General features: G+C 40.2%; 1 protein-coding gene across 1 annotated transcript in view; it reads left to right on the forward strand.

Moving 5' to 3' along the window:
* ACSS3 (acyl-CoA synthetase short chain family member 3) overlaps positions 1-26,608 on the forward strand; it is a 144,806-nt gene that overhangs the window by 25,286 nt on the left and 92,912 nt on the right. The window contains exon 2 of the mRNA XM_059683717.1: positions 5,815-5,959. Coding sequence (XP_059539700.1) covers positions 5,815-5,959 — 145 coding nt within the window. The remainder of the gene's footprint in view (positions 1-5,814; positions 5,960-26,608) is intronic.

Consider the following 26,608-nt stretch of genomic DNA (forward strand, 5'->3'; position numbering starts at 1 on the left):
TCAATTTATTTGTGATGAACACTCATCTATCTTTAAAAATGGGCATTTTTAAGTTTTGTTATTTATAGACAGTTACTATTTTACTTTGATGTTTCATCTTTAGAGAAATTCATGGAAAGGACTGACAAATACTTTAGAATACAAGTCTCTGATAACTTTCAGGTCATACCACTGAATTGCATTTAAGGAAACTTTTGCTTTTTAGCTATCTGCGACTTCAAAGCAGTTTGGTAAAGTATATCTTTGTGAACAAAAGTGAAACAGTAACTTTTCACTCTACCTTATCCCTTTGGATTTCAGAAACTCAATTAGTATTCTTATTTCATAGCAATGCTGTTATTTGAATAAGTTCAGTAAGCATCTGCTCTCCTTATAGACAGGCTACTGTCTTTTCTTTAGCTGAGACTCTATTACAGAAAAGTATCCCTGTTATAGGGAACCCCTCTTGAACTTCATAATGACTGGGGAACTCATTTCACCAGTGAGGTGATTCAACAGGTCTATGATGTGTGGCTGGCTCTACAACAGTTCACTGTGCCTACTCCCTTCAGACCCTTACTTCAGTCAATTTCATTATCATAACTCCATTATCTGTCTCCCATTAGGATTTATTTTCACTTGTACTTGGCAGAAAAATCTATGGTGGAGTTGCTTAAATTCTTACCTACTGGGGAGTTACTGCACAGTTGGATTACTGGTTACATCTATTTCATTATGTAGTCAATCAGAGACTCAGGATTGGTCATCACTCTTAAGTTTACATCACAGAACAAAATGAGAATTGCCAGGTGATGTCTCTGATAATGAAGAAATAAGATTCTTGAGAATTTTATTTCAATGGTGGTGGGGTATTGGCATAATTGAATAAACGGACAGAAATTTGCCTAAAACATTAGGACTTTAGGGGATATTGCTGAATCTATCGCCAAAGCCATGGCTGCTCTAGAAATATCTTTAAATTTACTTTCTCAAGTTGTTTCACATAACTGTATTGCTTTTGATTATATTCTAGCAAAATAAGGTGGTGATGTCTGTGTCACCACCTGTGTGCTTGAATAAATTCTTCAGGATAGATTGAAACACAATCGCACAAAATCAGAGAATAAGTCCATTGGTTATAGGTGCCTCTAGAAAGCTTTTGGGTTTTTGACCTGTTTAAAAAGGACAGCCTCATGGTTTAGAATTATTCTACTATTTGGAATTTGTGTCCTGTTTTTAATTTTAAGAATAATTGCTATTATTAAACTTACTAGAGGCCCAATGCACAAAGATTCGTGCAAGAATGGGCCTTCCTTTCCCTGGCTGCTGGCACCGCCTTCGCTCAAGCCGGAACCGCCTTTCTGCCTTTGTTCCCCTGCCTTCCCACACTGCCCAGAGGCTCGCAGCAGCTGGGCTGGTGTGGAACACCCCTAGCTGCTTGGCTCCTGTATATGCAAATTAACCTGCCATCTTTGTTGGGTTAATATGCATAATCACTCCTGACTGGCTGGTGGGCGTTGTGAAGGTATGGTCAATTTGCATCTTTCTCTTGTATTAGTGTAGATATCTACTATCTTTCACAATGCTATGAGAACTTCACAAAAATAATGGTAGCACAACATTTTGAACTGATTTTTAATCCACATAAAATCTTAGATGGACAATTAAAAGACAAGATTGAAAATGATTTGACTACCTATGCTGAATTCTGCTAACTTTTATTTCATAGAACTGGATGGCAAGCCTTCCTCAGTTTGGCACTGCTATTGCTCAAATGTGGTCTAAAGGCTCCGAAGAAAACCAGTTTCTCTCCTACATGAATATGACATACCAGATATGAACATTCCTGGTGACAGGAGATCACAATGTGAACACATGAGGAAATTGAGAAAATCCACTCCAATGGTTAATCTGTGATTCTTTTGAAAAAATACCTTGATCAGAAGGGGGAAATGTGAAAGTTGACATAAGTGAAGCCGTTTTAAAATGGAGCTGGAGCAGCCATTACAGAGGAACTGTCTTGTTCTTGTATGTCCTGCTTTCTGAACCTTTGAATGGGGCCAAACCACCCACATTCCATGTCGGCAAGAGTGAGAATTTTCTGTTGACAGGACCGACAAAAGTGAAATTTTACCTAGTGACCATTTCACTTGACCAATCAATGAAGTACAGTGGGGCCTTGACTTACGAGTTTAATTCATTCCGTGACGGAGCTCGTAACTCAAATTACTCATATGTCAAATCATAAAGTGAACGAGTGAGACACGTGAGCTGGGCTGATGTTGTGGCGTTCACCGTGACGTTCGCTGCGCCAACTAGCGGTGGGGTATCTGAAGCTGGCTCATAACCCGAATTTTAGCTCGCAACTCAAAGCAAAAAATCAGCAGAGAGACGGCTCGTATCTCAGAAAACTCGTTAGTCGGGACACTCATAAGTCAAGGCCCCACTGTACAAATCTAGCTTTGTTAGTACCAATGAACTCCTTTAGAACCAACTTACCTCATCTTTCTTTCTTTTTTTTTCATACAAAAACATGATCCCCTCTTCTGTAATCTGGACACTCTTTGGATTTCTACCTAAATCTGTTTACCCTGAAAATTGCCATTCTTGGGTTCCCAAATGAATACTTTTGTGTCTTGAGCTGGTTCTTGTATTTTAGGCTGACAGAATGGGTTATGGGCTGGAGGCTGTCTGAAAATGATTATAATTGGACATATTTTTTCAAGTATAAATGTCCAGAAGGCTATTGGTTATAGTGTATGGAACTGAGAAAGGGGATCAGTGTTAAAGATGGAGGTTGAAACCATAGGAGTGTAGATATCCCTTAGAGAATGTATATGGAGTGAGTAAAGGGATGGATTTAGAATGTTAGAGCTTACTGCCATTTAAAAATTTGGCAAAGGAAGAATATTCCATGAAATATATTGTTGTTTTGCAAACTGACCCCTACCCCCACATACACACACAAAGGCAGGCCATTCCAGATTGTTAGGTTGTAGGTTTAGTAAGCAGAGAACTTACATACCAGGCTTGTCGTGGATAGCTGCAAGATACGTAGATCTTCACATCCACCCACAAGAATCTTAAATGATTATATAGAGGCCTTAACTGGGTTCAGTCATATATTCAGTCCAGATGGTCTCAACAACACCTTATTTCCTCAAGGCTATTTCTTTGAAAAGGCTGCTAGTTTGCGAATGAATGGGGAACCACCAATGGTCTGGGTTAAGCTCAAGGGTCTTATCCTCTTGATGACCTCCTCCAAAATATATTGAGAAAGAACAAGAAAAGAGATAGTAGATAAAGTGAATTTTCCATGAGTATTTGGAATTGAGAGTCCCCTTTTTTGTGATATGTCATAAACATGACTAAATATTGAGCACAAAAGTTGGTAGAGAAGATGTAGATAAAGGGGAAAAGAATAATGACATCAGGACATGTTCCAGCAAGTCAATCTTCCATGTGCCTAAAATGTATTTTCAGAAACAAAAGCAAAAATAACAACAACAAAATACTTAAATATCTTGTAGGGAATTTTTATGAAACATCTCTTCTTATTTTTGCCACAGATGTTGAGTAAACTTTACCTTTGCTTTGGTGTATTAGTGAATTATGGCTGCAATTATGCTGCATATCAAATAACCATAAAAATCTCCAAATCATGAAATGGTCAGCAGTTATTGCTAGTGTCTGTAGGTTGTCATGGGATCAGCTGATCTAGGATGTGTGTAACTGGAAACATTGCTCCAAGACATGTATCTGGCTAGATTGGGCTTCTTACTTCTTTCGGGCTCTGTTCCCACCTGCAAATATTCATTCTGGCTGAGGAAGAGGCAGTGGTAATACCTGGAGGTTCTTCTGCAGGAGAAGGCAGAGGTGCAGTACAGCAAGCCCAGTTGTCCAAGGGCTTTCAGGCCCCTATTTGTATTGTGTCTGAGGATTAACCAAGGCAAGTCACATGGATGAGCCCAAAACCAAGGGAGTTGTTCTTCATGCCAGGAAGTGGGGAGAGGGAAAGACAATAAATAATGAAATTATATATATACTAGAGGCCCGGTGCACAAAATTCGTGTGGGGGCGGGGGCCCTCAGTCTGGCCTGTACCCTCTCTAATCCAGGACCCCTTGGGGAATGTCTGACTGGGATCAGGCCTAAACCAGCAGTTAGACATCCCTCTCCCATTCCCGGACTGCTGGCTCCTAACCACTCATCTGCCTGCCTGCCTAATCGCCCCTAACCACTCTGCTTGCCTGCCTGATGCCCTTAACTGCCCTCCCCTGCCAGCCTGGTCACCCCTAACTACCCTCCCTGCTGGCCTGATTGCCCCTAACTGCTCTCCCCTGCCAGCCTGATTGCCCCTAACCACCTCTGCCTTGGCCCCCTCCACCGTGGCTTTGTCTGGAAGGCTGTCCAGTCTAATTAGCATATTACCCTTTTATTAGTATGTATTAATAAAGATATTAATTTTATTATATCTCACCTGAAGATATTTTTTCCATTGATACTTAGAGAGAGATAGAAACATCAATGTGAGAGAGACACATTGATTGGTTGCCTCCCACACACTCCCCAACCTGGGCAGGGATCAGGCTGCAACTGAGGTACACGCCCTTGGCTGGAATTGAACCTACAATCCTTCAGTCCAAGGGCCTGAGTTCTAATCACTGAGCAAACTGGTTAGGTCAATATTTTTGAACAAGTATTGAAGCTCTCACACTTGGTAATTCGGAGTGATTATATTAACCACTTCCTGTGCTATGCTGTAAGGTAGTCAAATTCAGTATTATTGAAGTATTTATCATTGTTTGATTGTGATGAAATGATCCCTCCTGCTGCTGCATTCTGAATCTGCTCCTTCGTAATGCTGCCACTGTATCTATAGCTATTCTTAATTTCTGCTTAATTTCACACACGGCTCTTTGAGTGAATACTTGCAGCTGAAACTCAGCTATTTAACAGTTCTTTTTCTTGTTGCTTCACTATTTCCCCCCCCCCGCACCCCTCTGTTATTTGGCATTGTTAAAATGTTTGCTAGTCTGACAAATGGAGCATTTTTTGTGCATGTATTTTTATTTTAATCCTTCCACCTCAAAAAGTGGTAAATGATTAGCCTTTTTTAAAAAAATGAGTTGTATTTTCTTATAAAGTATCTTCATCTATACATGATGCCTGTATTTTCATAAGAAGACATTGATCAACTATGAGGTGAAAAGTACTTAATTGCAAAAGTTCTTAAAAATTAAAATTTTATGTGCATGCCCATTTTTTATTTAAATGACGAAGCATTTCCAACATGTGGAAAGAGCTCACCTATATTTATGCAGTTGGAGATATATTTAATTGAAACTAATGTCCTATCTAGCTATCTGTCTATTATCTATCATCTAAATATCTTTCAAAGAAGACTTGAGTTTTCCAGTAAGTTTGTTTTTTTACAGCCCGTACCCAGTCTTCAGTCATACATCTATCATTTGTTCCCTCCGCCTATTGTGTCTGTGCTGCACTTATATACAATTCCTTTCATCCACGTAGATTATTTTATTGCTCTATACTCTAGTTTCATCCTAAGCAATACAATCCACAAAGATATCACCTAGAAGTGCGAGGTACTTTTTTAGTGCACATCAAAATAAATGCACAATCATTAAAATAAAATAAAAATGCCACTCTGTGTCATCCTGCATATCCAGTTTATAGCTATCATTACCTAGCATAACATGCAGAGGGAAGCAGTGTTTTAAGGGCAGCTCTGCCAAACTAGAAATGTACAAAGCTAACTAAGCAACAATATCTTTTGAAAAGAGTCATTTACTTTTACTTTCCAATTATTTTTCAGGTTTGTGGAAGGCATGCTTAACATTTGTTATAATGCCATTGATCGTCATATTGAAAATGGCAAAGGAGATAAGATTGCTATCATCTATGACAGTCCTGTTACAAACACTAAAGCAACTATTACCTACAAAGAAGTCCTTGAGCAGGTAATATCATACATTTTCTGTATATGTTATTTAGAAGTCATAGGGAAATTATTCAAATAGCATACAAGATCATTGTATAACCTTTACTTCTCTTAATCCATTGACATGTTACCATACTTTTCCTTTGATGCTACAGTGGACATAAAGATGTGTTAACTCTTTTAAAGTGTTTCTATCCCTTAAAGTTCTATTTTACAGAACTGGAAATCCCTAAGAATAGGTTTAAATTCTCTCTGCTCTTTGTTTTCCATCTCCATTGCCATCACCTCCATCCAGCTATTCTAATTTTAGCTTTTGTACTATTGAGGCTGTCTCCTTACTTCCTTATTACCAGGTCTGCTCATGTCAGATCTTCACCTAAACTGACACCAGAGATTTTTTTTCCTAAGAAACAACATATTTATTTACCCCACTTAAAATTTTTTTCCTTAAAGATTACTGTTATTCAGAAAGTAAAATATGGACTGCTGTGATGTATAAGACACATTGGATTCTGATCACAGCATTCCTCATAGTTTTATTTCCCAATATTCGTGGCCATGAACACAACTGTATTTTCACCCTGGGTGTCCTATCACTCCCCCAGGCACTCCTGGCCCTTTACAGCTCTTTGCCTGGGCTCATTCCTTTCCCCTATCGATTCTTTTTCAGTTTTTCCCCACCTGTGTAGTTCTTAGGTGAATCGTGATATTGACAGATGAGTTTTGAGACTTTCTTTGAACATTAGGGTAGAAATGAGGTTTCAGAGGCAAGCATAACAGTGTCTGGGTATTGTGGACTGGGGGAGAGTTATTTTAGCTCTGTGGGGCATTTATATCTGATTTAAAGGGAAATAGTAGTGTAGGGCAGGGTATCTCAATCTTGACACTATTGACATTTTAAACCAGAGAATTCTTTGTTGTGGGTGCTGTTATGTACATTGTAGGATGTTTAGCACCCCATTTTCTACTCATTAGATGTCAGCAGCACCCCTCCCGCCCACTGTGATGGTCATAAAGGACTCCACATGCTGCTAAGTGTCCCCTGGGTGTCAAAATTACCGCTAGTTAACAACTACTGGTTGAATAGTCTGTCATGCCAGGGTTTTCAAGCAATTTGCTTTTAAATTAAGGCTTTTTGAATCACATTTTCTTCTTTTGCTTTTTTTTTTAAAAAACCTATTTAGGGCTTCCATTCAGTTTTTAGAAAGTTTGCTCAACTTTCTCTGACTCTGAAATTACATCCTTTTGCGTCCACAATGTTCCTGTTTAGCCTTCTAAGAGAATTCAAGAAAGGCAACTGAGACAAAACAATGAACTCCCCATCCTGACTTGTCGCTGTCAAGAGAAAAAACAGAAGCCAGTTTTGCCCAGACTGGGTGACAATCCCAGCTTCAGCTGATTTAAACATTGAGGGATTTATGAAAAGGAAAGAGGCTCAGAAAAATGGCACATCGCAAGGTAGACGAGGCAGCAGTGGAGAGTTAAAGAGAGCCCACAAATTGTCTAGAAATTAGAGTTGCTGACTTGAATCAGTTTCCTTCTAGACTGACAGAGTAGGAATTGGGGTCCTGCCTCCCTCTAGTACTTACACTTGGGGAATTCCAATCTGATAAGAAGTAGATAGCCCAAGACAGAACAAACAGAATAGTTCTGTAAATATACTATTGGATGCTTTAGATTGGTCTGTAAGCTGGAACTGTGTATTTTCTGAATGAATTATACAGAGACAGAGCTTCTCTTAGGGCTGAGGAGGATATGCACGCCAAATGAATGACTTTGTGACCCATTTGAGGCTCTGCCTTAATAATTCAGCATCAGTGTCTTGATAACCTATTAATTCCATATTTTATTTTAAGTTTGCATTTTTAGAAGGTTTATTCTTTGATTCAAAACTTACTCCTCTTTAGGAATATTGTCACATTCCCATTTGATATTATTAGGCCTTACATACTAGTAAATTTTAATTGGTATACAGATTATGAATCTAATTTACATATTAGAAAAATGTTATCTATATGAACATATTATATTTGATACATAGCCAAACATCAGAGTCAAAGAAAAAGCTTCAGAGAAACCTAAAAACAGAAGAGTTAAATACTGATTGTTGCTCTTCTCATTTACATTTTCTTTTTAACCAGTTACATACATATATATGATAAATACATGTCCACATTTGACTTAGAAGCTGTTTTGCTTACTCATCTTGATTTTCCAATATTAAATGTAGCTTCATTTCTTTTTGAGGTTTGTACTGGTTTATCGGTTTCAGTTCAGCTTGTCATCGAGCACTTAAAAGGTGTGCTTCTGTCCCCTGCTGACAGCCTGAGTCCGCAGGCTTTGCTTCTCCAAAGAACTGAAGGAGGACCTGCTCGGAAAGAGGGACACATTGTGCTGACTTTGATTACTGGCTCCTGGTTGCCCGTGGCCTTTATTTTATTAAGTAGAGAAGACGGAGAAGGATTTAATGGGCAATGCCATTGCAAACAAACAAAGAAAAGTGTCTTTGCACTCTGCTTGTTTTAATCTCCCCTCTCATTTCTACTGGGAGCTTCTGGCTAGGTAAAACTGCACCTAGTATTTCTTATTTAATTAGTGAACCAACTAGTTGAAGGCTAAATTGGTTCCGTGACATGGAAGAACTGGAGATTTTACAGAATGATTCAGAATTAGAGCTTTTTCCAAAATCGCCATCTTTATGTAGATCTGATAACGTAAATAACCCTTTAAGTTTTCTATAGAGAGATTTGAGCCTGGTTTAAGATCCGGCATTCATTCAACAAATATTTATTTTATATGCCAAACCCTGTTAGGAGCATAAGATACCAGGCAAATGGACCCCTTCCTTATTTTCAAGGGGTTACAATAGCATGTACACACAGTAAAGAATGTGATGGGGGTAATGCTATATTCTGTGGAAACACATGGGAAAACCCTCAGCTCAGCCAGGAGTTCACAGTGTTGGCGGTGGCAGGAACAGCACCAGGGGTGAGACCAGAGGGGTAGGACAGGACCTGGGTTCAGCAATCTCAGTGCTTGAGTTCTGGCTAGGAAAGAATTCAGAGCCAAGACCCAAACTATAAGAGAACATTTATTTAGAATATCACGTAGGTGGAAGAAATGAGTGGTAGAAGAAATGGGCTCAGGAAACAAACTACGGAGGCAAAAGAAGGGTCCTGGGAGCTTAGGAGAGAGGAAGGTAAAGGTAAGGCGCCTGGAGGGAATAGAAGGGGATAAAGCAGGTGGGGGAGCTCCTGGGAAGAGAGAGTGTCCTAGGTCCTCTGTCCTAAGGGTTTAAGGGTGGAGATTTTAGGGGTGATCCCGGGAGAGGGTCTCAATAGAATATTCAGCAGCTTTCCAGGTGTGTCCCTTCAGGATCTGGGCCTCCGCTGATTGGTCAGCACCCGGGCAGGGGGTCATTATTCATTACAGATGGTCCTGACCTTAGCCATGGAGTCCCTTGTCTGGTTCTGTTGCTTTTCTGGGTCTGTAGCTGAAACACAACTGAGGCCTAGATGTTATTTCTAGGGAAGAAAGGTCAGGGGGTTTAAACCGAATGAACAATGATATGAAAGATCAGAAGATCCAAACCCCATGACCAGCGATATGCTAGGGGAGAGAAGGTTACCTTGGGGGTGAGGTTCTTGTTTTTCCAGTTTTGTCCTGGAAAAACTGGCACCCAGGGCTTTCTGCCCTGGTGACCTTCTGTCCCTGGCCCATCACCCGTGCTCAGTTTATGTGTAACTGCCTACCACAATAGGACACAAGAAGGCTTTCTGGAAGAGTCAATACCTAACATTAGCACAGAGGACCAAAAGTGGGAAGGGAAAACGGGGGAGAAGTTCTTGCAGCTGAAGGAACAGGACATACAGGGATACTCAGGGAAGAGAGAGCCTGGTGCCCACACTGGATTTGGTAAAGTGCAGCACAAGCGATTTTAGGGAGAGAGGAGGCTGGAGTGAGGCCGACTAGAGGTCTGAGAGTGCCACACTCTGTATTTGTATTTTATCCTGAAGGCAGTGGAAAGAAGGCAACAAAATCCAACTCTGTGACCTGTGGTTCATTGTGATCTGGCTCCTGTAACCTACTCCTGTGGCCACCATGCTGTCCTGCACTCCCCAGCTGCCCTGCCTCCTACAGCCAGCTCTCCTGGCCTGCTTCGTTCCCGAGAGCCTTTGTTCTTCCCGCCATCTGCTGGAAGCAGTTGAGTGTTGTTTTCTCTTGTAGGATGTAAGGTCCATGAGGGCAGGGATTTTTGTTTTGTTTACAGGAACAGTGCTTGGTACATAGTAAATATTTGTTGAATGAAGAAGGAATGGATGAATGAAATACCATTTGAGATTCCAAAGTGACTCTAATTTCCTTTATTGCAGAAAATTCTTATCTTTAAATTGCATCAGTAATAGAACTTGATCTTTCCAAGTAAATTCTAACTTCTTAATATCTGTAAAAGATTTTAGCTTTTTTTAATATTTGGCTTGGCAGTTTAGGATGAATATTTCCTCTTTGAATTTCCCACCTACACAACTCAGATCTGTATTCCAGGAGATGGGTATATGTTTGTTGTGTCCTTCTTTTCTTAACTCTGTTCAAGCTAGTAGCTATATCAAATCTCAGTGAAATAAAAGGTGTGCGTGTGTCAAAGTTTCTTTGTATGTGTTTGCATATATCATATACAGTGTTTATCATTTTTAGAAATTCCTACATTGAATTTAATTTGTTCAACTCTGATTTTATTTCAAATTTACCTTTGTCTCTGGTAAATTTGTTTTATTTATATCAATACTATTATACATTTTTTATACATTTACTCACTAAAGGAGAACACAATCTCCTAAAGGGCATTCGAGATTTTTTTTAAAAAATATATGTATGCAGGAGAATTTGATAAAGCCCAGTGGGTGCTAAATTTTCCTGATTTAATTTAAACTGAAAGTGTCTGCTATCTCTACTAAAAGTAATTTGGGAAATATAATTACAGCAGTGGTTCAATTATGAAGGTTGAATAATTTAGAAGAGACAACTACTCTGAAATCTAGGGCCATGTCTCATGAGAAGTCCTCCTTCCCATCTCTGCCCTTTGGGATGCTCTCTTCAAAGTGTGGATCCCACTGTCTCAGAAATATGTCAGGGTGAGGTAATATGATATCCTTTTGTCTGTCACATCATCAGTACTTCCTCAAGTAAAAACCTAAAACACAAAATCCAGACAATGCAGAAAATCAGTCTTGCCAGTGGTTGCCTTGTTGAGGGGAAAGGATACAACAGTGCCCATTACCAGTCTCCTTTCCTTAAACTTCCTAAAAAAGCAATAACAGCTTCATTTGTGTAACTGTCAGCTCCACTGAAAACTATCTCTGTAAGGTAAATCACCATCTGCATGCTTGGTAAATAGATGGGTGATGCTAGTATAAGACTGAACTCTTAGAGTGGTTAATGTATGATTTTTCCTAACATGTAATTTGTAAAAACCTTTTATTGAAATTTAACATACATTCAGATTAGTGCATAGATTATAGCGGCAAAGCTTATTAGATTTTCACAAATAAAATATGGGCATGCAAGGAGATCTGTCATATAACCAGAGAGAATATTCCCAGCCCCCTAGAAGCCCTTATCAGGCGTCCCCTTAGTCATCCTCCCCTCACACTCTCACATGATTATATCCAGACATTAAAAGTCCACCTATGATGAGGTTAACCTGTTTTGAACTTTGAATCTATCTATTATGTATCTATCTATCTATCTATCTATCTATCTATCTATCTATCTATCATCTATCTATCTATCATCTATCTATCTATCTATCTATCTATCTATCTATCTATCTATCATCTATCTATCTACCATCTATAAAAGGCTAATATGCAAAGTGTCCCCTTAGGAGTTTGACCAGGGGACCAGGAGTTTGATCACTCGCTATGAAGGGCACTAACCACCAGGGGGCAGAATGGAACATGGCTGGCAGACCTCTGAGGGAATGAGAGAAACAGGAGTGGGGGAGAACCGCATGGTGGTGGTGCACGAGTGGTGAGGGAAGGAGGAGGCCGGGAGGCAGGGAGGCAGGGAACCTGATCAGCTCTGATAGCTGGCCAGGCCTAGGGACCCTACCCGTGCACGAATTTGATCATTTGGGTAGTGACTAGTTTTGGGCTATTATAAATGCTGCTGCTGTATATATATTTATGCACCGATTTTTGTGACAAAATGTATGCATTTGTTTGGGACTGTTTTCAAGAGTGAGATGACTGGTTGATGGAATGTGTATGTGTTCAGTTTGAGTAGATAACGTCAAACAGTCTTCCAGAGTGGTTGTACCAATGTATATCCCACTTCTGGTATATGAGCATGCTGGTTGTCACACTTAGCATTGAGAATCCCAAGTCTTAATTTTGGCCTTTCTGATGAATGTGTAATAATATTGCATTACGTTATTACTAGAGGCCTGGTGCACAAATTCATGCACCAATGAGGTCCCTCAGCCTGGCCAGCTCTCCGACATCCCCTGAGGGGTCTTGGATTGCGAAAGGGAGCAGGCCAGGTCAAGGGACCCCATCGGTGCACGATCAGTCCTATATAATAAAAGGCTCATATGCAAATTGTCCCCTCGGGAGTTCGACCAACCGGGAGTTCAACTGCTCACTATGATGTGTGCTGATCACCAGGAGGCGGCAGGGAATGAAGGAAGACCCTGGCCAACAGCCGGCAGCTGGGGAAGGAAGGCCTCGAACAGCCCTGATTGCCAGCCAGGCCTAGGGACCCTACCTGTGCACAAATTTTGTGTCCCGGGCCTCTAGTTGTATGATAAAATAGCAAGAAAGCTTTGTGCATTCGTAGCACAAAAGAAGAAAGGACCAACCTGGTCCTAGCAGGTCAGAGAAGGCACTGCTGAGGAAGTGAGGTATTAGCTAAGTCATGATAGAAAGATAGAAATATGAGCTGCAGGCATAGGGGGGTCTGCCTACAGGTGTCTCTGAAGGACTGCAGGAGGTGTGTTTATTCAAGATTTGGAGTTGACATCCTTAATGATGAAGCTGTGCACTCTGAAGACAAAACTGATTGTCTTTGCTGGCCCAAGTTCTCGGCCAGCAAGATGAATTAAAGGGGAAACAAAACAAAAAGATTATCGAAAGGTAAAGGAGGGAGACAGGCAGTTTTTAAATTCAAAAAGGAGCAGAATAGAAAAAGAAAAGAAATTGTTCCTACAAGTGGAAGTAGGAGAAATTAATAACATTTATTTTCTTATGTATTGACTAGCATGTTTGCACCTGAAATATAGTCAGCAACTTTACGACAGCTGAATGCATAAACACTTTTAGTTCCTGACCTTAGATTATGCATGAAACTGTGAAATAATTTGACTTGACATAATTTTTACAGCAAGTAGAGGATAAAGCTAATTAACATAAATTAAAGACATCGAGTGGCTCCAGTGATGCGAATAAAAATATAAGGATAGGATCATATTTTGAGTGTATGAAACAACAATATTTTATTTTAAACTTTGAAATCAATAAATATGTAGATACGAGAAGTGATGGTGTTAACATTATTTTATTTCATTTGGCAGTTTTATGCTCACATATGTGCATTTGTAATAATTAAGTAAAATAAATTTGAATAAATCAATGGAAGGTTACATTCAATAGAATTATTGTCAAGATTAGAGAACTTGGGGAAATTGATTATTTATTTTCTCATGCCATACTTGATTTAAGATAATTTTGTTTCCATTGCAAAACTGAATTACATTAACTTTATCATATATAGTCTTTATGAGAAATTTGATCTATTTTTATATGTATTTATGATAAAATCTTGGCATATGTGATGAACTATGTTTGCTTTGTTTATTAGTTACGAGTGTATGCATTATATTGGGGAATTTTTCACTTTTAAAACATGTATGGCTCCTTCTGTTGGGTGATGTTAATGCTATTGGGACAGACCCAGCTATTGCAGTGATCGCACGTCCTTGACCCTCCAGGGTATTTCACAAGTTCCCTCTGAGCCCTTCGTATATTGATTGACTTTCAGGATGTATTGACCAACAAAACCATAAAGGTTAACAGGAACATAGCTGAATGCTGGGAAGTGTGGTTGATGCAGCCCCGGTAGTTGTCATGTTTTATGTACTGTCTGTAAAAATGCCAGAAGTGTTTGCTTAATTAAAGCTTTGATTAAATAATCAATGCAGGATTGATGCAAATGGTGCAAGGTTCCTGGTCACATCTTCTGCTTTTTCATATGAGGAAAAACTCAAGGAAACCATGTTTTTCTCAAAATTGTGACATGTCCAAATACTGTATAAAAGAAAAACATTCTCACATAGTTTTTGTATTGGCTTACATTATTTTTACTTTAAGTTATAACGAGGCCTTGATATTCTTTTTAAATTCTATACATATACAAAGCCATATCTGACTTATGAACAGGGTAAAAACAAATCTAGAAAGTCAATATTTGTCAATAAAGTAAAAAAATGACAATATTAATTTCATATAGTGAGTGATGTTTTGCTGGAACTAAATGACTTTTTGAAAGGTGCTTATGGTTCTGAGTGCTGCACCCCAAATCCTTTAGGTTTGGCCACATGTTTCCTGTGATGCCTTAATTCTCTTGTCATAGTGCCAGGGTGTTTCTCAGCAACTAGAAGGGTTCAGGAATCTGGAGAAGGGCTGCGAGTAAATTAATAAAGAGACTAGACATGAAATGTAAATTTGGGAGGCATTTTTCGGGGGAGCCAGAGGAGACCAAGCTTCAGTAACCACGTGTTCCCTGAATCTCTGGACCCCTCGCTTTTTATTAACACAAATTGCCCTAAAGCAAAGCAAACACACATATTAAAGGTAAAGTTTGGTAAACAGTAAAATTGTCAGGTTGGGGGAACTGCCCTCAGCTGTTGGCAGCAGGCAATGATATATGCAGATTTTCAGGTTTGGGGAGATGCTTTCAGCTATTTCTGCAGCAGGTAATATGATTCAGCCCTGCTGAATATAGAAGCCCATCAACCTTTTGAGGACTTCTTGCATTTATGACCTGCTGAAATTAGCCCCCAGCATCATAGTAGTAGTTATAAAATCTTTTATTACATAATGCACTGTGACATCATCTGGCCTTTATAGGAGATTATATGAGATTATAAAAACAAATACAAAAATACAGTGAAATTGTATGTGTGCTCAAATAATCCACAGTATACTGTATTAATTTTTTAAATTGTTGTCAAATGAAAACACAAAGTTACACATTCTCATAGAGAACTCGTGGACCCTGAAAATATCTCCGTACACCCCAGATTCAGACACACTACATTAAACAATTTATTAGATAAAGTGAAAGAAATCTGGCTTTAATTGACAGCGCGAATTTTGCTACTTTGGAAAGAATATTCTCCATTAGCTATTTAATGTAGTGTTTATAGCAACCGCACTGTAATTTTTAAAAAATAATAACTGTTTTTCATTTTGTGTGTTTATTACTATATAAAAAAGTATGTAGGGAAATATTAATTACCATAGCCTTTATGTTTATTGAAGGAATATAGCCATATCTAGATGATTTACATAAATTTGTACTGAATTGAATGCTCTTTATTAATAATATGTAGAATATCCTGTAACTTTTTAAACATAAATTTGGAAAAATTTGCATGATAACCATATTATGCTAATTTTTTTCAGATATCTATATAAAGATTTTTGAATGCAAAATTGTGAAAGTGACTTCTCCGGTAGTTGAATTTTATGTTTCATTTTAGTCCAGGTGGGCTATATTTTAAAAAATGTAATAACATTTGCTTCAGGATTTGGAATATTTTTTAAGAAACTCCCCAGGAAACATACAGAAAGTAATCAACTTTGAAATGAGCTATATTTTAAAAATTCATTTGAGAACTGTTAAATTAGAATTTGTACTGTATTTCCCCATATATCTATGAATAGTACTTTTCTGAGTGGTGCTTGGGTTCTAATCTAGCCACCAAAGTGCTTAACACATAATATAGCCGAAATAGAGTGCATTCACAGTGAGAAAAATAATAAAGTTAATATCCTTGCAATGCTCATAAGTAAGTGACAGAAATAAAATGAATACAAATTAAAAATATTGGTGCTAGAGAAAACCAGGTTTAATTAGAGGAATGTGCATAGTTAAATAGAGACCAACGAGGAAGTTTGGAGAGGTCTTCCTGAGCATTTTAGTTAAAGATATTGCTGTTCCTGTGAAGGAGGTGAGTGGAGGTGGTCTGTGCCAAAGAGATTGCCTGAGATGGGCTAAGCTGAGCGATGGGGTGAACAGCGGAGGGGAAGGGGAATATCATAGTACTAGTGGTCCGGTGCACGAAATTCATGCACGAGGTCGGGTGATCCCTCAGCCTGGCCTGCACCCTCTCCAAACTGGGACCCCTCAGGGGATGTCCGACTGCTGGTTAAGGCCCAATCCCACCGGCAGTCAGACATCCCTCTTGCAATCTGTGACTGCTGGCTCCTAACCTCTCACCTGCCTGCCTGCTTGATCACCTCTAACCATTCTGCTTGCCGGCCTGCTCACCCCCAACTGCCCCCCACTGGCCTTCTTGCCCTCAGCTGTCCCCCCTTACTGGCCTGATCACCCCCAACTGATCCCCCCCCTGCTGGCCTGTTCGTCCCCAACTGCCCCCTTGCCGGCCTGATCGCCTCCAACTGCCCCCCACTGCCAACCTGCTTGCCCCCAACTGCCCCTGCCTGCCAGCCTGCTCACCCTCAACTGCCCTCCCTTCCTGGCCTGATCGCTTGTAACTGCCTCTGCCTTAGCCCGCCACCATGGCATTGTCCGGAAGGATGTCTGGAAGGTCTCCCGGTCTAATTAGCATATTACTCTTTTATTAGTATAGATAATTTCCCAAGGACAACAGGAGGATATGTGAAGATCAGCTGGACACAGATGCATGAAATAACCCTGGAGTTTGGCCTTTTTGGTAGATGGAGGGGGCAGGGGGTGTGGAGTAAAGGACACATGTAAATTGGAGCCTATAACTTTCAGAGTATGTATCTATTTTAAAACTCTGGTATTCTTGCACAATGTAACAAAAACAAATTTTCAGATAGTTTGCAATTTTAGACACAATTCCATTTAAATACTATAGTTTTAAATGGTTCTGACTTTGTATAGTCACCCACTAAGGGTCCCTTCTGGTTTCACTCCCCTACTTATACTGTTAGATTCTTCAGCTTTACCACACAGTTTTCATCTTACCTCTCTGGTAGAACTCCAAACCTGAATCAGCCCAATTCTTTACTATCTTCATTCCTGTACTGTCAATGTAAGAAACATTCAAATCTATAGAGAAATTTCTGTGAGTTTATTTGAGCCAAACTGTTGACAATTGCCGGGAAGCAAAATCTCAACGGATTGAGATAGTGCTTCAGAGGACGGCAGTTTTGCACCTAATTTTATACATTACAATCAAAAGAGCAGATGCAAGTGGGTTACGTGAAATCCATTGGGGATTAGATTAATGATGTGGGAGAAAGTGAAGCTGGGAAACATCTGGGATTGGATAAAAAGTAAAATGATAGACACATTTTTTAATTAGGTAGCTATAGGACCATTAATAGTCAACAATGAACATGGTAACAATAACAGTGAGAGGATTTATGGTCTTCACCCTGATGTATTGGCTGTCCCCTGAGGGGTCTGGCTAAAAGAGGAGTTGCCCTGGCATTCCAAAGGTATGTTATTTTTACCCTAAGAAACATTCAAACCAGTAAAGAATTTTTGTGAGTTTATTTGAGCCAAACTGTTGACAATTGCCAGGAAGCAGAATTGCCAGGAAGTGGAATTTCAATGTATTGAGATAATGCTCCAGAGAATGGCAGTTTTTCACCTATTTGTATGAATTACCATCAAAGGAGGAGACATAAGTGAGTTACATGAAATCCACTGGTGATAGATTAGGGAGGTGGGAGAAAGCAAAGCAGGGAAACCTCTAGGACTGGGTAAAAAGTAAAATGATAAACACCTGTTTCTTTTACATAGGTGGGTACAGGATAGTTAACAGTCAAACTTAACAGGATAACAATAGCAATGAGGGAATCCGTTCTGCCCTGGCACTGGTTGTGCCCTGAGGGGTCTGGAAAAAGGGAAGTTACAAGTTACTCTGCTTTCCAAAGGTATGTTATCACAGATGCAAAAAAGACTATAGGCTCAGTTAAGATTAAAGTTTATCTTTGTCAGAGAGGATACCAGCCTAGGACATGACTGCTCACTATAAACTGCTTTTTAATTTAAGAAGTTTTATTTTCAGACCATCCTTTGTGGTTACTTTAGGTCTCTGAGTTTGCAAGGCTGCCACGCAGGCCTTCCCTGAGTTAGTCAGGTTAGCATGTGGGCCCTTTTCTTCCACACATCCCTTTCTTGGTCATAAATCAATCCAAAGGATGCACTGATGACCAAACTTTTGGTTGGATAATGGAGTCCCACAGCGCTAGGAAGGCTCATTCCTAGGTAGTCTCAGTGTCTGCATTTGTCTTGCTGAACAGGGTCGACCACTAGGGATGGGGCAAGACTCTAACCTTAGATGGCATTCAAGGTCGAATTATTATTATTCAAAATAAAAAGGGAGGTAGCCAGATCCTATATGTCCTTGTTAAAAAATATTCTGGATCATTTCTAATTTTTGAGCTACCATGATTCAAGTCTTTTTGCTGCTTAAGTTTTGTGTTTTTCTGCATCCTATCTAATAAAAGAGAAAAATGGTAATTGGCGTACAACGATACCCTTTTCATTGGCTAATCAGGGCTATATGCAAATTAACTGCCAACTAAGATTGGCAGTTAACTGCCAACAAGATGGCGGTTAATTTGCTTATGTAGGCACAATGCAGGGAGGCGAAAGGGAAAGCAGGAAGAAGCCCCCTGCCACTGACAGTGATCGGAAACCCAGCGGGGAGCTAAGAGCTGGGGGGCAGGGCAAAGGAGGCCCTGGGGCCGCCTTTGCCCTGCCCCCCAGCCATGATTGGAGAATCAGGCACCTTTGCCGCCCTGGCCAGTGATAGCAGGAAGTAGGGGTGGAGCCAGCGATGGGAGCTGGGCACGGTCGAAGCTGGCAGTCCCGGGAGCTAGGGGTCCCTTGCCTGGGCCTAAAGCAGAGCCCACGATCACGGGGCCGCTGCAGCTGCGGGTCCCCGCTGCCCGGGCCGGACGCCTAGGCCAGAGGTGTTAGGCCTGGGCAGGGGCGGAGCCTGCAACCGCGGGGAGCTGGGGGTCCCCTGCCCAGGCCTGACATCTCTGCCAGAGGCCTCAGGCCTGGTCAAGGGGCCGATCCGGTGATTGGTGATCGGAGGGTGATGAGGGTCAACTCCTCTGGCCGAGGCATCAGGCCTGGGTGGGGGGCGGAGCCGGGGATTGGGGGGATATGATGGTCCCCTTGCCCAGGTCTGAAGCCTGGGTCAGAGGCATCAGGCTTGGGCGGGGGGTGGAGCAAGCGATCAGAGGGAGATGGGGGTCCCCTGCCCAGGCATGATTCCTGGGCCAGAGGCCTCAGGCCTGGGCGGGGGCCAGAGCCAGTGATCAGGGGGAGATGGGGGTCCCCTGTCCAAGCCTGACACCTCTGGCGGAGGCGTCAGGCCTGGGCAAGGGGCCGATCAGGCGATCGGAGGGTGTTGGGCGTCTACGCCTCTGGCCGAGGCATCAGGCCTGGGCTGGGGGCAGAACCAGTGATGGGGGGAAATGAGGGTCCCCTGCCCAGGCCTGACACCTCTGTCAGAAGCATCAGGCCTGGGCAAGGGGCCGATCCTGCGATTGGAGGGTGATGGGGGTCAACGCCTGAGGGTTCCCAGTATGTGAGAGGGGGCAGGCTGGGCTGAGGGACACTCCCCCCCCCCCCCCCCCGCACACACCCAGTGCACGAATTTCGTGCACCGGGCCCCTAGTCTAGTATAACATTTACGTACCAGGAACAAAAGCAACAATATTAAACCAGTAACACTGATTAGGAACAGAAAATGTCTAATGTTACGGAAGGATCTGAGGGGAACAAGCATCCCAGACAACTAAAACCCTTTATATGTATTATCACAATTTTTATTAAGATAATTATATGTTTTCCTCCTTTACCCACTGTCACTTGTATCTTATGATAAGTTTGGCCAGATGAATTAAGACTTTCTACTATTTTATTATCCAGAAGCTCTAAGTTTTCTTCTGGGCAGTTAGTAGTTTCATCCACTCCTACATCTAGACAATATTCATCTAAAATACTCATCTAGATTAGATCCACATATAATTCTACCAGGGGAATTATTAGCGAGGTGTTCTTAGCGGGCTTTGCTCAAGATGGGTCCTTTATGATATATACAGTTAGAAAAAAACGTACCAAAGCTTATATTGATAGTAAAAGAAGACCTGTGTGTGGCCAACAAAACATTAACTTCATTATCATAGCTTACAATCAGAATGTTATTGTCTAGTAGGTAGGAAAGATTAGCAGGTACCTACGTTTTTTCATATCTAATAAAGGAGGGGGGTCTGGGAAAGCAGATACTGTTTCCACTAGGAAACCATAAGGAGGATAATAACAATATAAAATTATTCTATACACACTCAATCATTAACAATTAAGTGATATAAAAACAAGGTTGAAGCAGCATTAATTTGTGAGCATAGAACCTTGTTGACGTCTTGGGAAAGCTGCAGTCAGAGCAAAGTTTCTAGGGATGTTGTGTAATGGGTTGAAGTGTGCTGCTTATGGGTGGAGCTCCATGAGACACTCAGCCCTTGAGTCTCATTCAACCCTTTATGTGCCTCAGTTTTTCTCCTGGCTGTCTAAAACAACCAGGAGGGCTTGGGGCCCTGGCAGACCAAGCCCATGGCGGCCTTTGGAGGAACAAGTCAGTTAATTACAGTTGAGTTAGGACTTCCCTATGGGGCTCCTGCACGTCATAAGGAATTACCTCTGACACCTCCACTAAGATTCTTAGTTGCCTAAGAACACCCGAGATTCGGGCTCTAGGGAGGCTGTGCCCCTTTATCTTGGGAGCTGAGTGAGTTCAGCTCTCATTTATATGATCAAGGTTTTTGTGTGTGTTTTTCTCAGACTCTCAGAAAGCAATTCCAATTGAAAAGCCAAAATAAAACCCAGCCACCCGTTTTTTTTTTCTCCAGTCTCGCCTTAGCCTGGGTTCTGTAAACCCTTAACCTTAGATCCACCTTGAGGATTTTAAAAATAAGCTCAAATAAAGGCAGACCCTCTACCAAAAAGCAAGGGAAGGTCCTGGATCAAAGAGACAACTCACTCAAGTTCACCCAATGGACAGGGAACCAGCAGGCTCAAAGGGCCCTTTGTTGGATCCTAGCACCAGGCCTGGGTCCATGGGATAGTTCTGGGTGAGCTTCTTTGGAATCCTGCTGATGACACCAAGTAATGTTAATGTAAGAAACATTCAGACCTTGAAAGAATTTTTGTGGGTTTATTTGAGCCAAACTGTTGACACTTGTCAGGGAGTATTAAGATTCTGCTCAAATAAACTTACAATAGTTCTTTATAGGTTCGAACGTTCCTTACATTAACACTATTATAGATGCAAAGGACTATAGGCAGGCTTAGTTAAGGTAAAGATTGCCTTTTGTCAGGGAAAATTCTAGCGTAGGACATGACTACCTTCCATAAACTGCTTTTAGTTAGAAAGTTGTAATTTCAGACCATCCTTTGTGGTTACTTTAGGTCTCTGAGTTTGCAAGGCCACCACACAGACCTTCCCTAAGCTAGTCAGGTTAACGTGGACCTTTTTGTCCACAATCTTAACATGGTGAATTCTCTTAGAGAAAAAAACAACACATAACTCCAGATATTATGGGTTTACTATATATTCATGTTTCTCAGTATCCACTGGGATTTCAATGCTGCATTTTCATTTTTTTCTTTAGCATGTCTTTAATATGTTCTGTGTCTGCCCTCCAAAGTCTACTTTAAACTTCTGACCTTTCCACCTCCATGCTTCAAGCTTATCAGAGAACATGAATTCACACCAAGGAACCAACATTATGAATGGCATCACTTTGTAACCAACCAGTTGCTAAAACCAAAAACCTGGACCCATTCTTACTAGTAAACTTCCCTTCCACCCCCTCCTTCCCTGCATCCATCAATCACCAATACATCCTACACTAAGTATTTCTCAAATCATATCATTTCTTTTTATCCCTATTGTCAAAATCCTATTTCTTCAAATAATCATTGCAGTGTAAAAATATGGGAAGTGCCTACTTCTAAAGAGGATTTAACACTTTCAAATTTTTACAGTGTTCTTAGGCTAAATCTATACTTAACTGGGCTTAAAAGAGTTCTGAATGATATGATATTGAATCTCTATGTCTCTTCAGCCCATCTCACTACCCACTTCACCCTGAATTCTTGATCTATCCTTTCTGAACATCCTTTATTTTCTCAGGCAAATACCTGATTTAAATGACAAATGCCATAAAATTTAGGAATTTGGCAGAAACTAGCAAATGAGTAAAAGCAGGTGTAAGTCATTATTACTTGACCATTAACGCCTAGAATAGAAAGATGTAAAATGGTAAAAAAGGGAAGGCCATCATTAACTATTTTCTATCCCTTTTTATTACATATACTCTACTATTGTCATGTGTTAATAATGAGCATCAATTACATTTGTCATTGCCAGTCTTTTAGACCTTGGACTTCTCCTTGATGTAGGATTGTTTTCTCTGTCAACAATAGCCAAATTGTTAAATAGAAGTACATTTTAAAATTAACAAGGTGTCCCTTTCAAGATGTGATAAATTCTGATGACCTATTTATAAATCACAGCATATGAATATTAAAGAAATGGAAGAGCACATTCTTTATCAAGCCTCTGAGCTCATATGCATAGAGAAATGTTGGATTGAACTAATTTTCTATGAAATATAGTCTGAAAATCACATTAGTATTGAAAGCATACAGATTATTGAAATTGTGGTTATTTTGAGCCTGAACTAAATGGATTAAACAGTTCGCTTTCATTTTGCTTGCAAATACATAGTCTTAAAATGACTAAATATTGCTTGAAACCCCCTCTAAGAAAATGGAAATTAGAAAAACGATTATTCTGAGTAAAGATATTTATTCCTTTATTTGGAGAAAATTATTTGAGGAGACATATGTTAGTAAAATGCATTCTAATGCAGTGCAGATAACTGTTTTGAACATAAGATTTTACAGTTTTTCTTCCAAAACTTCATAGAATTCCATTTTTTAAAAAAATATATTTTATTGATTTTTTACAGAGAGGAAGGGAGAGGGATAGAGAGTTAGAAACATCGATGAGAGCGAAACATCGATCAGCCGCCTCCTGCACACCCCCTACTGGGGATGTGCCCGCAACCCAGGTACATGCCCTTGACCGGAATCGAACCTGGGACCTTTCAGTCCGCAGGCCGACGCTCTATCCACTGAGCCAAACCGGTTTCGGCCAGAGAATTCCATTTTTAAATATAAAATATATTTTTCTCTGTGTTGTGATAATAAGAATTTTCCGAGACTTGCAGGGGAGGATGAGTGATTTTCCTTTGTGTGGAATTATATTGCTGGGTTTCCAAAGTCCCGTTTCTCTTCATCCAGTCCTGGAAGAAGTATAGCTGGGGCTTCAGCAGAGCGAAAAGCAAAGCCAGTGTCCGGAGTGTCCTTTCCATGTTGGAGCGGGTCCAGTCCAGCATCAGGCTAGTGCCGTCCATCAGTCCACTGTGTGTGGGGCCCACATGGCTGTGGGCCATGTGGGCGAGTGCAGGGGAGCCAAGAGAGCATGCCCCCTGCAACAAGAGCCCTAAGAGTCCTAAAAACCCCCAGCAAACTTCTTTGTTGAGAGGGTTAAATAATCCAAATCTTCCCATGCTCGCAGTGGCCACGCCTACTCCGGCCAATCACCTGTTTCCACCTGTGACTGACAGACAAGTACCTTCCCTATTTCACCCAGACTTTACTGGGCATGCGTCTATTCTCCCCCGTCAATGCCTTCCCGCAGCGATCTGCGGAGAGCAGACCTGGGAGTGTTAAACTGCAGCTTCCTGGCAAAGCTGCACAAATGACATGCCTATCACACGTGGCTTTCCTTTTGCTCCTTTCCTGTTATTAACAACTAGGTTAATTACAATGGTATCAGATTCACTATAAATTTTTATCTTCTGTATGTGTGTCCAAGCAGAAAAAACAAAACATGTGTATGGTGTGTGTGTGTGTGTACATGATTGACTTAATATATTTAAAAGTAAAATGCAAGCACTTTAGGTAATCATCTCTTTCTGTGAGAAATTCTGTAATTCTGAAGAGCAGCTCATTTATCCCTAATTTTAGTAAACTGTTTTCTCAGATATTATTATTGGTTTTTAAATTAGTTCAGTTTCCAGTGATTAGGCCAGGGTTTGCAGTGTGACATCATTGCAGCTTGAAAATATGCTTTCTCTTGTCTTCTCTTTGTATAGATTTCTTTGACTTGGTTCTGAGGTTGCCCATGATTGTTACCTGTTTACTATAATTTGGACACCAACACTATCTTTGTCATATAAACAGGATTTTCTTTCAATGGACACATTGGCTGTTTGTGAAGCAAGTGCTAATATACTCTTTAGAACAGTGATGGTGAACCTTTTGAGCTCGGCGTGTGAGCATTTTGAAAAACCCTAACTTAACTCTGGTGCCATGTCACATATAGAAATTTTTTGATATTTGCAACCATAGTAAAACAAAGATTTATATTTTTGATATTTATTTTATATATTTAAATGCCATTTAACAAAGAAAAAGCAACCAAAAAAAATGAGTTTGCGTGTCACCTCTGACATGCGTGTCATAGGTTCTCCATCACTGCTGTAGAACATAGTGTTTGGTTGGTTTCCACTAATGTTTATATTTGTGTTATGGGCATTTGCTCATGAAATTATACTAATCCACAGGCTTCTTTTGAATGAAGATTTTACAGAGTGAATAAACAAAAATTTCATTGAAATCTTTTTCATTATTTGTACTAGTATGTTTTTACTTTATAATTCTACTAGAGGCCTGATGCACAAAATTTGTGCAAGAGTAGGCCTTCGCAGCCCTGACTTCGTCTGGAAGGTCATCCAGACGGTTGTTCTGCTGTTCAGCTGTTCATATTATGCTTTAATTATTATAGAAAATTTAAAGTTTTATTTGAGGGTAAAACAAATATATGAGCATACTATGTTACATTACATGAATATCTGTTGTTGCATTTTTTTATTTTATCATTACTATTTATGTATGCTATTGTCAACATAAGAAACATCCAAACTTGCATGAATTTTTCTGAGTTTATTTGAGGCAAACTGACTACAGTTGCCAGGAAGCAAGATGTCAAGGGATTGAGAAAATGCTCCCCAGAATGGCAGTTTCACTGCTTATTTTACACACTAGAATCAAAGGAGGCTGTCTAAGGAGGGTTCCATGAAATTCACTGGGGGTACATTAGGGAGGTGGGAGAAGGCAAATTAGGAAAATACCCACTTTGATTACCCGCTTGACTCGCTTTTAGGTGGGACATTTTAATTTCAGACCATCCTGTGTGGTTGGGGTCTCTGAGTTTGTAAGGCCACCATGCAGGCCACCATGTAGGCCTCTCCTGAGCTTGTCAGGTGGAATACGTGGCCCCTCTTGGGCCCACACTCTTTTCTCCTGGACTCTGAATGTATTTGCTTTGATGACCATGTCTTCCTCATTTTTGCATCTGCAGACTTGACTTTGTATAGGACACAGAGCAGATACTATATACAAAATGGAATCAGTGACAGGATACTTCACATACTCTTAGTGGAAAGAAGCGTGTGTTTTGTGTCGCCAGCCTTCCTTCGCAGCTTCGTTATCCTCACTCTGGCAGAGGAGCACAGCCTGGCCACGACTGCATGGGATATGCACTGTCTTTGATGTCGGCATAGAAACCAAATTGAGTGGTGTATGCCTGACGTAAAGCTATTGAGTTGTTGATAAATTAAAGCGCATATTTAAGAAGGTGCAAAGATGAATACGGATCGGGTGAATTGCAGATGATTTAACTTTTTCCTCAGTTGAAAAACAATAGGTTATATAAGATACGCGTGAACATATTTTACCTTTGGAAAAATAATAAAAATTATCTGTATACTGAGACATCTATGGTACGATAAGAATATAGATGCCATTGAATAAAAATAATATCCATTTTTCTTCTCGTGATAATTTTTTTTTAATTTGAAAGTCAATAAAAATAACCCTGAAATAGCAATCATCAAATTGCCCTTTGTGTTAAAATTTCATAGCACTTTATTTGTTATTGTGAACTCCTAGGTGACTGGGATTTCTAGATTTTCCCTCGTATCGCTCACTGTAGCCTACGCTTATCTTCAAAATGATTTTATTTGCAGCTGAGACAACATTATTAAATATTTTGCTCTGGAGCTCTCATATTAACCAACTCTTGATTTAATATTCATAAGGAATATTTTTAATGAAACATTAAATATTTTTAAATTAAATCAATGTCCGTTTATTTTTTTTCTTGCTGTGAGCTGTTTTATTTTTCATAAGCCTCTTTACTAGAAGTCTCATCAGAAACATATTCCCATTCATTTTCTCATATATATACATATATGTTTTAAATTTAGAAGTTACAATAGATAATTTTACTGGAGTGACA

Source organism: Myotis daubentonii, chromosome 2, assembly GCF_963259705.1.
Source record: "Myotis daubentonii chromosome 2, mMyoDau2.1, whole genome shotgun sequence".
Classification (NCBI taxonomy): Eukaryota; Metazoa; Chordata; class Mammalia; order Chiroptera; family Vespertilionidae; genus Myotis; species Myotis daubentonii.